The sequence below is a fragment of the Thunnus albacares genome, chromosome 5, assembly GCF_914725855.1.
Source record: "Thunnus albacares chromosome 5, fThuAlb1.1, whole genome shotgun sequence".
Lineage (NCBI taxonomy): Eukaryota > Metazoa > Chordata > Actinopteri > Scombriformes > Scombridae > Thunnus > Thunnus albacares.
In genome coordinates, this window is record NC_058110.1 from 24,809,458 (window position 1) to 24,825,979 (window position 16,522).

The 16,522-nt window shown below is 39.1% G+C and overlaps 2 protein-coding genes across 3 annotated transcripts in view; one reads left to right on the plus strand and one right to left on the minus strand.

The window, feature by feature from the left end:
- Window positions 1-4,079: 4,079 nt before the first annotated feature.
- On the plus strand, window positions 4,080-9,555 carry LOC122982281 (complement receptor type 2-like). Its single transcript, XM_044351468.1, has 11 exons — window positions 4,080-4,209; window positions 4,304-4,501; window positions 5,774-5,873; window positions 5,958-6,031; window positions 6,731-6,965; window positions 7,046-7,239; window positions 8,400-8,496; window positions 8,619-8,692; window positions 8,784-8,963; window positions 9,048-9,230; window positions 9,339-9,555. Exons 1-11 carry the CDS (start codon window positions 4,155-4,157, stop codon window positions 9,365-9,367), a joined length of 1,419 nt encoding a protein of 472 aa, XP_044207403.1. The 5' UTR covers window positions 4,080-4,154; the 3' UTR covers window positions 9,368-9,555.
- A 1,685-nt stretch (window positions 9,556-11,240) lies between these two features.
- scube3 (signal peptide, CUB domain, EGF-like 3) overlaps window positions 11,241-16,522 on the minus strand; it is a 72,951-nt gene continuing 67,669 nt past the window's right edge. For both annotated transcript variants that reach the window (XM_044350716.1, XM_044350718.1), the window contains 10 exons: window positions 16,381-16,497; window positions 16,003-16,164; window positions 15,667-15,870; window positions 15,360-15,521; window positions 15,095-15,262; window positions 14,823-14,984; window positions 14,541-14,738; window positions 14,266-14,418; window positions 12,882-12,961; window positions 11,241-12,531 (listed from right to left, as the gene is read on the minus strand). In XM_044350716.1, coding sequence (XP_044206651.1) covers window positions 12,379-12,531; window positions 12,882-12,961; window positions 14,266-14,418; window positions 14,541-14,738; window positions 14,823-14,984; window positions 15,095-15,262; window positions 15,360-15,521; window positions 15,667-15,870; window positions 16,003-16,164; window positions 16,381-16,497 — 1,559 coding nt within the window. In that variant the 3' untranslated portion in view covers window positions 11,241-12,378. The remainder of the gene's footprint in view (window positions 12,532-12,881; window positions 12,962-14,265; window positions 14,419-14,540; window positions 14,739-14,822; window positions 14,985-15,094; window positions 15,263-15,359; window positions 15,522-15,666; window positions 15,871-16,002; window positions 16,165-16,380; window positions 16,498-16,522) is intronic.

Genomic DNA, 16,522 nt, shown 5'->3' on the forward strand with positions numbered 1-16,522 from the left:
TATTGCTCTTATCTATCACATGGAACATCTATACTCTCCACCTCAAATATCTCACGTCTTTGTTTTGCTATTTATCCCAGGCTTTTCTCCACATGGATGTATCAACAGTTGTGAGGACCATTGATTTACACGTCCTTGTCACAAATATCTATCAGAATGTCGTATCTTTAAAGGCCTGCATGTGTTATCTCTTCAGTGTTTTTTCGACAGGATATGTGTGTGTTGGTGTGTGTGCACATACTGTACGGTACATACATGAACTCGATGCCTTTGCACAACAGCCTTCAACCTCAGTTATAATGTTACTTCAGTTAACATACTTTTAACGAATGAGATTTACTTTTATTCGCTGCAGAGTGAGTCATCAGATAAATAGAAGAGGAAAAGGTCAACTAATCAATTGTATTTCTGGGTATCTCATCTGCAAGCTGCTTTGACGCCTGAATTCATCCTTGAATGAGTGAACTAGGCTACAGATATTTACAAAGAAAGCATGTACAGTACACTAATGTGTTTGTCATTCTTAGTTGTGTTACTAGTGAAAAAAAAATTGAACAAAAGATACATTTAACTTGATGTAGTTGTATCCTTTAGATGATGATACAAGTGCATTACATTTACATTTACAGGTGCAGTGTGTAGAACTTTGCAGCATCCAGCAGAACGGACTTGGCAGACATGGTTATAATATTCATAAGTATGTCTACATAGGGAGCAGGTCGTCTTCCACAGAGCCTGCCATGTTTCTACAGTAGCCTAGAACGGATAAATCAAACACTGGCTCTAGAGAAGGCCTTTTGTGTTTCTTGTGAGTTTCACAGCCACCATAAAAACCAGGTAAGTATTTTTTTATGTCGGTTTGTAAAGTTAATATTTAAAAACTGATAATCAATGGCCAAACTAATTTAGTTAATAAAATACTATAATTTCTTATGGGTTACTCCACAGATCAGAGCCCTGATAAAAAAAAACAATGACATTCTGTTCTCCGTGTGGCTGTTTACAACAAACAAAAGCGTCCTTCACAAGCATTTTGGATGTGAAGGGCTAGATCTTGTAGTTTTTTCTGAGTGCCTGTGTTGTTGCTCCTGAAATGACCTTTTAATTACCTGCTGTATTTCAAGAACTTGGAAGGGAGACAGTTTCCCTGGCTGGTTACCTCACATTTTAATATTAGCTCATGTTCAGTTTGTGCCAGTCAAAACAAATGCCTCATACCTCTTCTGTTCTGGTGTTTTTATTAAAACACTGTACTTCCTCTCCCTTCGCATCCTGCAGGACTCTCTGAACGGTTTCAGTGCAGCAGACTCAGAAGACTGTGTTCAAAATTAAAGAAGCACAAAAAGAGGTATTGCTCTTATCTATCACATGGAACATCTATACTCTCCACCTCAAATACCTCACGTCTTTGTTTTGCTATTTATCCCAGGCTTTTCTCCACATGGATGTATCAACAGTTGTGAAGACCACTGTATTACACATCCTTGTCACAAATATCTATCAGAATGTCGTATCTTTAAAGGCCTGCATGTGTTATCTCCTCTGTTTTTTTCGACAGGATATGTGTGTGTTGGTGTGTGTGTGTGCACATACTGTACGGTACATACATGAACTCGATGCCTTTGCACAACAGCCTTCAACCTCAGTTATAATGTTACTTCAGTTAACATACTTTCAACGAATGAGATTTACTTTTATTAGCTGCAGAGTGAGTCATCAGATAAATGGAAGAGGAAAAGGTCAACTAATCAATTGTATTTCTGGGTATCTCGTCTGCAAGCTGCTGTGACGCCTGAATTCACACCTAGAACGGACAAATCAAACACTGGCTCTAGAGAAGGCCTTTTGCGTTTCTTGTGAGTTTCACAGCCACCATAGGTTCTCCTACACACTTGGAAAGGCAGGGGAAAAGGAGGGAGGTGGTATTCCATTGGTTGCAATCTGCAATCTCATCACTAGATGCCACTAAATCTTACACACTGGTCCTTCAACTGTGTAGGTGTCTATCAGGTCATGAAGGTTTGGGTCACAGCGAGGTCTGTGGCTGACATTTAGTTTTAATATTCTCAGGCAAGACTTCTCCATCATTAGTGTGAGGAGTCAAAACATCTCCACTGTGTGTCATAGACTAATGAGATGAGTGATGAGTGTGTTCTTACCTGCTCTGTAACTTATGGGGGAAATAAATCAATGCTGGGCAGAAGAGGCAATGCCGTTCATTTACTTGTGTACTATTCAGTTTTCAGGTAGTTATATTTACTTTATACTTCTACTGCACTTCCTTTTTAGGGGAAAATGTTGTAATTTTTACCCTGTTAAGTCCTTTTGATGGCTGTATAGTCACTACATACTTTGTAAATTAAGATTATTACATTCAAACTGGTTGAGACCCTTAAAAAGCAAACTGTTTTTTTTTTTTTTTTTTTTGTAACTTCTTGTCACAGATTGCCTACTGCACACATGAGCCACAAACAGTTCAACCAAAGAATGATGTTCCCATCTCAGATAGTTTAATGTGAAAAGGTTTTAGTGGTGTGAGAGGGTTAAACTATCCAATATATTACAAAAACAAGGGAAAAAGTCAGAAAATTCATTACTTGTTAAAAGGGAATATCAATAACATGCTCCCATCTGCTCCACATCTCTGCTTAAGGCTAGCAGCTCGAGCCTACATCAGTTCCTGCACCTGAATCATGTGGCCGAGTGGCATTGTGGGTAATGTAGGTGCCAAGTTTTGACAAGGAAGAGGAATGTATAGAATAAAAAAAGACAATATTTCTGGTTCTGCTGCTTGATTTTGTCCTTTTCCTTTGCAATGCTTAATCCTTTGAGTACTGTTTAATCATCTCATGACCCCTCAGATTTATCCTGTGACCCTTTGAGGGTTCGTGAACCTCAGGTTGGGAACCAATGTCATAAAATATATATTCAAGTAGCACAGATGGAGCAGCTACAACCTTAAAACAGTGCTTACATGTGAAGTATCCATAATTTAATGCTCCAAATAATGTGTAACTTTTATTCGTAATTAAGTGTTTTTACAATGCGGTATTGTCTTACGTAAAAGATATGAATGCAGCTTCCGTTAATGCTGCTGGAATGCACTGCTGCTGATGTCACTGTGATTCAAAACCAGGTTGGCAAAACTCATCTGTGACGCAACCAATTTACTGAAATAAATAAGCAGAACAATTATCAGAACATAGAAATGTTGAGGTTGAAAACTCTTATGACGATAGTTCACAAGCCTCATACAATGGAAAAATGACTAATGTAGTAATGACGACATGTTTCAATCTAAATGCAGTTGTGCTCAAACATTTAGTGTGATCCCCAATGCCCCTATTTGTAATTTGGGCTTATTGAAGGATCAAATTGACAAAACCATCACGATCAACATCTATCTATCCATTAAATGTTCGAGATGAAATCTGATGGGAGTTTGTTGCTTTAATGTCTCAACTCCAGTCAAAGGATTTTATTTACCTTCTATCCCCTCTATAAGAAAAAAAATGTTTCGTTCTTTTAGGACTTTCACAGTCTTTTTTATGTTTTTCAAAAGTCTTAAGAGACTTTCTTAAGAATTAAAAATAGGACACCTATTCCTTACTGGAAATCTAACTTGGTTTTAACTGATTCAAGGTTTGGGTAACCACTGCGCCACATGTAGTTTATGAGCTTACTGACGCCTGTTGGGGATTACATTTAATTGTTTTTGGCTCTTAAAGATATTTATTCAGATCACCATCTTGTAATTAGGGGTGCTGAGTGAAAAGATAAATGTTTAGTTGAATGATTATCATAATTGAATGTTCACAATAAAGTCACAATTACTTTCCGAGGTGCAATGAGCCATCAATCTATATTTTTCAAGCTGTATTTCCCCTCCTATCTTCTTTTTTTTTTCTTTCTTTCCTTTGTTGTCCTGTTATATGTGTATTTAACAGTGCTTCAGCCTCATCTTTGTTCCTGAACTGTTTGCTATTGTCTTGTCCTCACGTCTGTGATTGTGCTATTTCAATCAGCTGGTGTCCTGGGCTGCTCCCGTTTTTTTTCACTCCTCCTCTATAAATTGCTTGATCTGAGCCTCCTGCTGGCACTTGTGATCCGTCTTGGAAGATTTGTTTACGCACCGAGCAAAACGGACGACAAATATGTGGAGTGCCGGGTGGAATATTCTGATTTTATCGTTTGCCTCACTTGCCTCAGGTAAAGTACACAAAGAAATTAAAATAATCACAGATTATGCATGTTTTGATATTTTAACTAATGATACTTGATATTCCAAAAAAAAAAAAAATAGCGCAAGTTCCTAAGAAATGCTTTCCACCATCGGAGTACCCGTCCACCAGACTAGCCGAGAAGTATACCAAGAGACCGAGGTTTAACGTCGGGGAGAAGGTGTACTATAACTGCGCAACAGGCCTCATTCCTCACGGAGGCACCCGGGCCGTGCAGTGTGTTAATGGAGAATGGACCAGGCTCACACTAAAATGTGAAAGTAAGTACTTGACATACTAATTGGCAATCCAACTCAGTAATTAAAAAGGCAGACATACGGTTAAAAATGGTTTATCCTGCCTGAGGCTTGACGTGGAGGATGAGGATTTAAAGGGATTTAAAACGGACCCATCAACAGTCTGAAGCTGTCTGAAGCTGTCTGAAGCTCTCTAGTGGTTAAATGAGAGACTTGCATGTTGTTCAGTTGATGTCTTGACTAAATTCAAGAAGAAAATCAGCATGGAAAAGAGTTTTATTACGTTTTTTTTATTTATAAAATATTAAACCAAACCTCAGATACAATTTTAACTGCTGGACTATGAGATGACATTTAATATTTTAAATGTGAAAGAGAAATGTCCTTAGAACCTCTGATACTGACTACCATTACGTGTTTATGGTCTTCAACTGAGTCTCTAGTCTACAATATCTAATTCGTTTTAATGTCCTCAAAGCTTCATTTTTGGACTTGCTCATGTCGACAGATCCTAGTTAGTAGTTAGGAACTTTTATTGTCTACATTTTTGGAAATTATCTTTGGCTTCACCACACAGCGTTAAAACAACACAAGACGGTGAGCTCAAGTGGCAGGCAAACAACAACAACAAACATGATTTTTAAATGCATACATATAGTAAAAATGAAGTCCAAGATCCTGAATGCATCTCTTATCAGTGGGCAATGTCTCATCCTTGATTGATTTTTTTTTTTTTTTTTTTTTTTTTTAGTACTGAAAACTGTACTAAATAAGTATCTTTTGGTAAATTTGATACGTTTTAGTCTTTGGTAAAATAGAATCAGTATCTACTCTGCTGCTCTGTGTAGGCGGATGACTACAAGGAGACTATTGTGTGTCCTAATAGTGCTTCTAATCTGAATTTCATAACTGCAGCACAAGAGCAACCTGTTTTTTAAAACTACAAAGATGAGGTGTACAGTAGTATACGCCACTACAACTATATCACCTTATATCAAATTTTTATATAAATTTTGACCCCAGTACTGTACAACACAGAATAATTGAATACTTGTGATTATTATGATTGCTCAGGGTCAGGCACAACTGGGCTCTTGAAGCTTGTTTTGCTCAAAGACCCTTTACATTAGTAAATGAAACACCTCTATGATAAGTCCCCCCAGATGCTTGTGGCAAAACTCACTTGGCGAGCAGGCTTTGCAGCAGGTTATGTGAGTTGTTTTGCAACTTTGTAAAATAAAGCCGTCTTGTTTCTCCATTTAATCCCCTACCTCCTCTCTCCCATATTTCAAACAGAGAAATCATGTGGCAATGCCGGAGATCTGCCAAATGGGCACTTTGAGTATGAAGGGAATTCATTTGTTGGGGAGAAGGTTTACGCAGTATGCAACAGTGGGTGAGTTGTGCCTCTATAAACTCATGGTTATTTGGTTTGTATAAACTGTTGAGTTTGTGTTTGACAGTATGTCCTTGTTGACAGATACACTCTGAAAGGACGCAACTACATGATATGCAAGAAGACCGGCTGGGCTGGCAAATTCCCCTCTTGTGAAGGTATTCGGCATTCTTACTGACTCAGTGTTTTGTTGTTTTTGTTTGTTTTGTTTTTTTTAATTAATAAAGCAAAAAAAATGTACACACGTACACTCACAGATACATGCCAAAGTATGCGAAACACTAGTGAGCCAGTCATATTTACACCATGATTGGCAGCACCTTGAGGAGTGTTGTTTTTGTTTTGTTAATGACGTGAGCAGTTTTGTGTTTTTTAAGAATGAGTAACAACTACTTTGGAAAAACTATGACGGTATTTTGTTTAATCTCTTAATTCATCGAAACATATTTTCCATCTTGCTAACAAAGTTGGCAAACTGGCTTTGAGTTGTGCAATGTGAAGTCACGTAAGTTTCATCTGATTTGAAAAGGAGATTATTACTTTGGATTAATCAGGTGCTCAGAGCTAAACCTGTCTAATAGCACATTTTCCTCCAGGCATAGCAGGATTAATTTGTTTTTGTGTGATACAGACAACCCCAAAATAGCCCGAGCAGAGTGTATTTGTCTGCATTTGCCAATTGAACACCTACTGTATATCAATTATGTATACTGGCATTGATTACATATATTGTATGCATTTCTAGATCTTTGAGCATAAATGTGTAAATTGGGTAAATCTTCCTTATTAAACATGTTGTTACACACTTTCATAGAAAAGAATACATGTTAACAGGAAAATTATTCTGATTTCTTCAGAGGGTGAGACCACCTGCTCAAGTCCTGCTGTGGCCAACTCTGTGAAGAGTGGTGGCTCTGTTTCTGTGTACCGTGTGGGAGAGAACGTGACCTTCACCTGCAGCCCAGGTTTCCAGCTGGATGGAGCTCAGCAGGTCACATGTGGGCCAGACGGCCAGTGGCAGCCTAAACCCCCACAGTGCCTGCCCTCACCTGATAAAAATGAACCAACGCCTGGCTATCAAGAAGGTGGGTTTAATTTCTACTAGATGCTCACTTTTGCCAAAGGATTTTGGATCTAAACTGTCACCAGAAGCGAACGTTTTAATTTTGAAGTACTTGTCAGCAGGGCTGGCATTTTCGATGGCTTCTGGTACCCCACATTTACCTGCTGAACAGATTGATATTTTCCAGCCAGGAAAGTGTCAGAGTCCATTACGTGTGTAATATTGGATACATTCCATCAAGGGGCAGCAGATATCGCATGTGTGACAATGGAAAATGGACACCGATAACACTCAAATGTGAACGTAAGAACTCTTGCAATCCTTTCACAATCAAGCCTTTCTCTTATGCTTTATAAATGCTTTTGGATATTTTGTCTGAGGTCTATGAATTTTCCCAGTCATGCTTTAGTGTTGTAGTGTGTTTTTTTTTTTTTTGTTTGTTTTTTTTTGGTTTTTAAATGTACTTATTTACTATATTCTCTTCAGCCACTGTTGTTCAATTTTTAATATAATATTAAAATGAACACTTTATATCAGAGCTTAAACTCCTTCCATCCCAGTTAACATCATGTTTTAATCTTTGGCGTATTATTAATACATGATATGCAGCGTAAACCCTTAAAGGATAGGTTTACAATTTTTCAAGTCCATCTTATAACGGTAAGGTTTCCATATGAATATTGAAATAGGTTTTCTTGCTGTAATCATTTCTCCTGTTCATACTGGCCATTAGAAGATCCTCTCCTAATGTACAGTGATGGGGGACAAAATCCACAGTCTCCGTTTTGAACAAAAAGTTTATCTGATGATATGAAGCTTCAGCTGTCTGAGTTAGTCAAATAAAGTGGATATCTTTCACAGTTAATCTTTTTAGTAAAAAAAAATTCCCTCTTTGTGTCTCGATGGACTTTTTTTTTTTTTTTTTTTTCCTTTTCAGTGGCAGTGGAAGGATCATAAGAAAAGAATTTGGCCCTAAAAAAAAAAACAAAACAGTAACTTTAAAAGATTTTGACTAATTTGGATGGCTCAAGCCTCATTGGCTTCAAATAAAAAAAAAAAAAAAAAAAAAAAAGTATTTTTGCATGGAAGGAGGGCTGTGGCTTTTGTCCCCCATCACTTACATTGAAAGAGCATCATTGAAGGATCTCAATGACCAGTAGAAACATGTCAATGTTCATTTGGACACCTGTTTTTAGGACAGATTTAAAAAAAATTGAGCCCATCCTTTTTAAAATTGTTGAACTTGAGCTGAATTACCAAAATGACAGTGTTTGAAGCCTAATCTTTCAATTTTATTATTATTATTATTTTTTTTTTAATACTGTGGCTGGGAAAACAACGGTTGCCTTGAAGGTGTGAGGTGGTTCAGGAATTCTCTACATCTCTGCTGACAAGTGATTTCAAAAATGTTGTAATGTCTTTATTAAACTACTACAAAAACTTTCCCTTTTCATCCTCAAAAGGAAGGTCATGTGGCTCTGCGGGCGAGATTCTAAATGGACAGTTTATGTATGATGGAATCGAGTTTGGAGACGTTGCTACAGCCGTCTGTGATGAGGGGTAAGAATGCTTAAAACTGCCTGAAGCCTGGCTGCTTTCTTACATACTGTTATTCATTACACTTTAAAGCTTTTGTATTCTCCATCACTGAAAATGTGACTTCATACACATCCTGTCCTCAGGTATATTCTTGTGGGAAAGGCAACCAGAACCTGCATGAGTAACGGCTGGGATGGACGTATTCCTGTTTGTGAAGGTGCAGTGATTTTAACATGAATACCATTGTCAGGTAGCTTTGAATTGTCCTTCCCCTTCAGCTTTTGAAAAAACCTCTTTACCTTTTCCAGCTGTGGATTGTCCGGAGCCTCCAGAAGTGGCAAATGCTGAGAGGAGTGGCACACAGGAGTCACCTTACATATACAGGAGTGTGATTCACTATAAGTGTCGTGTGGGAAGACTTATTGGACCAAAGGAGATATGGTGTACAGAGGATGGGACATGGAGCTCACCACCTCCACAGTGCAAAGGTTTTTGACATTATTAGTGTCACAGCAATCTTTTTACTGTTTTTGTCATGAATAGAATGAAAACTGAGTTCTGTTTCCTCACAGAAATGACATGTCTGCCTCCAAATGTTCCCAACGCCTACTGGATGGGAGCTCACACCAACCAGTATCAACACAGGGACACTCTATATATCGAGTGTAAACGTGGCTACAGTATGACTGGCCTGAACACCGTCACCTGCGGTAGTGATGGGAAATGGTCACCTGACCTTCCCACATGTCGAACACGTAAGCTATCAACTCTTTTGTAAATCTGTTACTTGATATTATTAGTTTTGCTAACACTTTTTAAAAAAAAATTTATAAACATTTTTCTTTTGTGGCTTTTGTTTTCAGAATGGAGGCCATACCAGCGGCACTACTAGACAAGCTGAAATGTGAGCTGCAGTTTAAACCATTAAACAAAGGCCAGTGGAAGATGGGGAAATATAGTCCTTTAAGCTACACTAAATCTTCCTTCTAAAGCAAACCAATGATATACTAATGATATATTTTTGTTATTTCCTTGACTTTTATAAACTCATTATAAAGACATTAAAGTGTTTGAAATGAAGCTGAAGTACAGTATGTTTATTTCGATAAGTGTTTTGGGCAAGAACAAGTACAAACTTGTTTCATTCACCTCTGTACATTTGTTTTTTTTTTTTTCTTTACAGTTGATAATGTTATGTGTATCATCTCTAGACTAAACGGTGAGTGAGCATTTCATGAACAAACAAGCTACAAGAAAATAAGAACACCAATTCCATTCATTTAAAAAGACAATACAAAATCCAGACATTTCTTTACATGAGCAATAACAATTCAAGTGCAAATATCATTATCAACTCTATGATACATCATAGCAAACTCTCGTTAAAAGGCAACAATTCAAACCAAAACAAACAAAAAAAAAAAAACAGGTTGCAGGAAAGAAGCTGATTTCTGGTGGGAGGGGAATTTTGGGGGAATGAGGGCATGTGGGCCAAGGAGTGAGCATGCTGTAATGTCTGGTTGCATCTACATGGAGATATAAATGTAAATAATCAATGACTGAAGCTGGAATTGAAGTGCGTGTTTATAGAGGAATTTCTAACTGACATGAGTTCTTCATAGTTTGGCCCAGCATCGCCCTCAAGTTTTACAATGTCTTCAAAATCCTTTTGTGTCATCCTGAAGTTTGGGTACTTAAAGATACTGGTTGGTACGTAAATTAAGTGTACCATTCCACCTATATATATTTTTTTTTATTTACATGAATGGGGTTGAAAAATCCTCCCCAAAAAAAGTCATTACATATCAGAGATCATCATTGAGCATTGACTCAATTTAATTTCTTTAGAGGGTTGAATATACAGCTTAAGGGTTGGGATTATCGTTGTCACTAGCCCACTGACCATGCAGTCATCTGCACCAATGTGACTGCATGACTGTGGTGGTGGTAATGACTTTTAAAAAGTAATAGTCATGACATTTTTGGAAGTATACTTATTCACTTTCTTGTAGTCACTTCCTTCCTGTAGTCACTATGAGGTTGCCAGGCAGCTAGCAAAGACCAAGAAATAGTCTGGTGAATAACCCCTCCCTCCCAAAACCTCAAGTTGTTTTTACACTTTGGTTTGTGTACAGATTAAACAAATGAGATATTACAGTGTTAATATGTGAGCTTTAGAGGAGTTGGTAGGCGTTAATGTTAATGTCAGATAGAGCCAGGCTAGCTATTTCCCAGTGTTTCAAGTCTTTATCATAAGCTAAGCTATCAGCTGCTGGCTGTAGCTTCATATTTAGCATTCAGACATGAGAAGTGGTATCAATCTTCTCATCTAACTCTCCAGAAAGCGAATAAGCATGTTTCCCAAAAATGTCAAACGATTCCTTCTAACTATTTAGCAGATTCTAAAATGAAGCAGTATTGGATTTTTACTAAACTTAAATGATTTTTACCCTGTTTTGAAATCCCAAAGATTTCACAAGCTATGTTGCGGGTCACAGTAGGGTGTAACCAAAACTAAGGTGTGTTACTTTCATTCATTGCACTTGTACTAAAAAGGTAGAATGACGGGTTCTAAATCTAGTGCACAAAACGACGTGACCCATGGGCCGTGGGCGGTCTTTGGAAGAGCTGTCTTCATTGGGACAGACCAAAATGTGAGTGGGGTGTTTGAAGGGGTATTGGGTGTCTTTGGATTTGAGACGGGTGGGACGTCAAGGGCAGAAAGTGATTCTGGGGTCCTGCGTAAACAAATTAGGATTAAAGAATTCAACCCTCGTCTAATTTATTTTCATTATTTACAAGATTGGAATAAAAACACAATAAAACTGGTAGTCCACAGACAGGCAATGTGAGATTATCAATTTACTGTGTGTAAGAAGTATTTCAGATTCTCAGCTTCCTTTGTTTTAAACCTATAGACTATTAGTGTGTAGAGTACATCAGAAAGACAATATGAGATTGAAGAATTAAAGTGACCTTTTACAAGAAGCAGCAAACATAATGTCCCTCAAAGACATTTCTCTCTCTATCGCTCTCTCAGAGACATGTTCCACTAGACATCACATTATCTCGTTTCTGTGGCTCTCCCAATTATTAGTTTGTTATTCATTTCCCAAATGTCCACTGTGTTCCTGGAATGATAAGCCACCTTTTAGTATTTGCTTTAAGTTGCCTTGAAAAAGAGCAACAGAAATTATCTGAAGGTTGGAAAACGCTGGTACAGTTTAGACAGACGGAACAAAACGCAGATTAACTGTTTTAACAGTAAAACCCTTGGAAACTGCTCTAAGAGCTCAAATATAGTAAGGCGTTGAATGACCTGGAACGCAGCTGCGACATGAATTCAACAACTGCTCCTCCTCGAGGACAGCACACAAGACACTGAAGATGGTACCAGGGTTACACAACACTTACACAACATTTACAGTCATACTTAATGGTAGGAGTTGGAGCTGGAATTCAGACCACTCATTTAGCAAATAAAAACAACAAGCTCTATCAAGCTCAAACCGTCACTCTGTCAAAGCACAAAACGTCACTCCTACTGTCTGAAATAGGCGTCTCTATTATTTTTATGGTTTCATTGCGTCATTGCACGACACAATAGAAACCAAACCCACTCACATACTCTACATCCCTACTAAATGCTTAAGCTCGGGATTGCAGACCTGTGCTGAATTGAAACTGACCATAACCCCTAAAAACACAAATGTTCAGTATTTCTCAGGTCTGCATAGTGTTTATTGTCAAAGCCTATGGAAAATAAGAGAGGGTAAACATACTAGTATGTCTTGTGTGTTTAAGTCCTGTGAGAGTTGCGGGATGTAGCCTGTAAGGTGGAAGGGGATGTCGGGGAGAGGGAGGGGGGGGTCACGATCCGGTGCTTCAGCAGCTGTGTGACGTTTACTTGTATGGTCGCAGGAAAGCGGAGACTTTGCTGCTTATGAGACGGATGAAGGAGCGGGGAAGCATCTCGTTGGACTCCCGAGTGGTGTACTTAAAGTAGTTGTTTGGGTGAGCCAGCACGTCAAAAAGAGTCTTAATCAGTTTTTTATCCTGTAGTGACGAAGAGACAGGTGTAAATGCTCCACTAGAGACACATATCTCAGTTCTTAATAACTGTCTGAATTACAATTAAAGCTATTACACAATGCTGCAAAAACAAATACACACCTACTATACAATGACGATACATTTTTACTTTATCATTGCACCATCTGACTCATTGAAGTACTAATATGTTTGCTAGCAACAGCTTTGTTCAGATAACAACACAGCTTATTGTATTACACAGCATGTAATACACAGCTTATTGCTTAACTGAATAATGTCTCCCAGGTGGTCTTATGTACCAACAATGAATGAAGACAATAATACACACAGTACAAAGGAAGAAAAATGCTAACCTTGAGGATTTCTTGATGGTTTTCTGAGGCATAGAGTCTTCCATCCCGCACTATGTCCTCTACGAGCTGTTCATAGTCCTCTGAATTTACAAAAACAACACAAGATACAATTACTACTCATCACCTCATGAGATACTGAAAACACGCTGTGTATCCAAAACAGGCTTAGGTGGTGAAATAGTAATATTTATCATCTCCTAATGGAGCCTTGCAATAGTTCAGGCGGGCAAAGAAATCAAACAATGTGAATGTTTCTTTTAATGTATGTTCATGTTCATCAATTGTTGTGTATCAGGCTCTGCCAGGGGGGTTTGTGAGTTCAGGGACAGTTTTAGTGTCAAGCCTGGTCAGATTTGTTTAAGCGTCACATGAGCAGAGCCACCCTGCCCAACTAAAATACATATTGTTGCAGGATTAAAACCTTGACTCGAGTGTCCTGTCTGTAATTGCACATTTCAGACCATTTAATGTGAATGTGAATATCTGTCTGTTGGTTGGTTGTTTGGTTCACTTTAGCTCAGAATGAAATATCTCAACAACTATCAGATGGATTGTCATGAAATATTGTACAGACATTTATGGTCCCCAGAGGATGAATCCTGTGACTTTTCATCTCACCAACAGCAGGTTGACATTTGTGCTTTTTGAGTGAAATGCCACAACAACTAGTTGATTGATTGCCATGACATTTGGTTCAGACATCCACGTTGCCCTCTGGATGAAATGAATTGTAATAACTCTGATGATCCCTTAACTTTTCAACCTAGCGGCATCATCAAATTAAAATTGTAATTCGTCCAATACTTCGGTTTAATACCTGCAAACTTAATAACTTTCCCATCAGCCTCAGCCTCAGCTGTGCTTCGTGTTTAGCGCTAATTAACAATTGTTAGCATGCTTAATGTTGTGATTGTGAGCTTGTTAGCATGTTGACATTAGCATTTAGCTCTATGTAGAGTCTCACAGAGACTAGACTCGTCTTGACAAAGTGTTATGGTAACTCTACTGTAGGTAAACCACGGATCTAGAGAAAGATGCCTGGGGATTATTTATAGTAACTGGGGTGTTGTTTAAGAAGAGCAAAGTTGTTTTTTCAGTGTTGTAAGCTCCACAAAGTGTATTGGGATGTGTGAATCTCAGAGTTTGTTTTTCAAAAACAAACTCTGATATATCTGGCTCAAAAACAGAGCCAGATATATCTACATGATTAGATACCACCAAAGGTAAGTAAAATATTTTGTTGTTGGTTTCATTTGGGTGGACTGCCCCTTTTAGGTGATGGAAAACTGAGTCACAGAGTTTCTCAGTATGCAAAGTATAATTTTATAGACATGACAGTTTGTAGTAAAAGCCAGCTAGTGTGATAAATGAGCACTTTACATACCATCATAAGTGACGTAGGGGATCTGAAAGCCCCTGGCGCTGTTGGCTTCATTGGACTTAAAGTTAATCCAGAGACGTCTGGAGCGAGCTGTGAAGGCGATGGGCCGTTCATACGTCTGACATGTCTCATAGGTGGTGATGGATGTAGCTGACCCTTGAATGGGCACAGAAAGGACAATGATGGATCATGTTTTCAGAACTGCTCCTTGTATGGTGCAATTATAAATATAAACACTGAATTCCACTGAAATAACAACCGGAAAGAGAAATACTCACAGTTCTTCCTCATGACCAGCACATCTCCACACTCATCCTCTGAGGGCAGGAAAATCTCTGGCACCACGATAAGGATCTTGCGCTTGCTGGGCGGGTTGATGTTCCAAATACACTCCACATTAGCGGGGTAATTACCAGGATAGTTAGGTGACTCAATGTAACCCATGAACTCACCCATCTCTCCACCACATTGCCTGTCTAGACGTACACAAACAAAACAAATTAGATTCCAGTTTATTTTTAAGAAACCTTAAGACTCAAAACAGCAATTTTCATACTCACTCTTGCACTGAGAGACACTAGTGGCACCATCAAAATCAGTGGTAGTGTTTCCAGGGCAGGAAATACAGTAGTTCTGTCGAAACTCTGTCTGATAGGTCCCCACAGGGCAGCGGATACACCGATGTACTGTGGTGTTGTAATAATGACCTGGAGAGCACTGAACTGCAGGGTAAAATTGAAGAAACACATTAAGTGGGCAAGGTTTTGCAGAGTATTTGAATATATGTATGTATATATATGTATATATATATATATAAATAGCACAAGCTGACCTTTGACCTCACAGTCATGGAAGGAGCTTGCACCCTCCCGCTTGGTGCTCAGTCCTCCACCACAGGGGAAGCACAGTGTCCGTCCCAAGTCTGGTTGGTAGGTGCCCTGAGGGCACGGTTGACAAGGTTTGAACCCATCACTGGAGAAATACCCTGTGGGACACTGGCCTGGATTTGATTTTTGGAACATAGAGAGAGCAGGTTTAAGCATAGCAACCCTTCACTGGACCAGAAATACATGTTTAACATTGTCCCTGGGAACTACCTGCGCAGGAGGAGATGTTTCGTGCTCCAACAGGCCCGTGGCCATCGCTGCCAGGGCAGAGGTCGCAGGCCAGCTGCCCCTCCCTCTCCTGGAAAGTGCCAGGCGGACACTGGACACAGCGCTCCTGTTCACCATGGTAGTAAGACCCTGGCAGGCATCTGACTGAGAAAATATCCACAACAGACTTCAGCTCACGCCACCTTGTATTGTACAGTGATGTACAATAAGTCGCTGGAAATAAGGTTACATTCTAACTTCTGAGTAAAATGATTAATCTGACACTCCTGGTCCTGCTCTCTAGTCTTACCACATCGGCCGCTGTCCCTCTCCCAGCCTGGGCCACAGTTCTCCTGAGCGGGAGCAGCCTGGGGAAGTTTTTGGGCAACCTCGTATTCCAAACCTGCAACTCGGATCAGGAAGCGCTCCTGGTTGATGGATTTCTTCAGAGCCTTAATATATGTCTTAACCTGCTTCTCCATACGCTGTCTCAGGCAGCTGAGATTGCAACTCCCTGGTCATGTGTAATTGAATGAAAATAATTATTTTTAAGAAATATGTTATTGACTATCAATAAAAATCTGTTTGGCAATACAGTAAAATGATCTCAAGGTCAATACAGGCAACTTTTAATGAGACAACTGACCTGTAGTGTCTCCAGGTTTGACCTCAGCTTCCAGCTCCAAAGTAATGCGTGTTACCTCTTTGTTAGAGGGGTTGCGAGCACGCCGCCCTTTAGTTTTCTTGGAGGAGTCACATTTGAGGTTGACAAATGTCACCAGGCAGTTACTGCAGGGCTGCCCACTTCCTGTGGACATATGATATCGCATAGTCTCTGAGCCAATAATAATAATAATAATAATAATTGTTGAATGAATGTTTGAACATTGAGCTCTATACTTTCTTTGGAGGTATGGCTCAATAGTAGCAGACAGTTTATAATAATTGATGTATGTATTCCTTTGTATTTCTACAAAAATACCAGCATATGTATACAGCAATACACACACAGATAAAGACTGACCTGGTCCTAGTGTCCGCCCCCTGTCCTCTGTCCTGCCATTCAGTTTAGGATGTAGGTGACATTTGGCATTTTTAATCTTGAAAGAAGCTGTGTGCTTCACTGGAGGGGCCAAAGTCTCTACAGACAAACACAGAAAGAGTGG

Bases quoted from the DNA above. Each gene is read 5' to 3' on its own strand.
- LOC122982281 (XM_044351468.1), top strand. From the start codon at position 4,155: ATGTGGAGTGCCGGGTGGAATATTCTGATTTTATCGTTTGCCTCACTT. The intron at 4,210-4,303 runs GTAAAGTACACA...AAAAAAAAATAG, and splicing joins GTTTGCCTCACTTGCCTCAG to CGCAAGTTCCTAAGAAATGC. The intron at 7,240-8,399 runs GTAAGAACTCTT...CATCCTCAAAAG, and splicing joins GATAACACTCAAATGTGAAC to GAAGGTCATGTGGCTCTGCG.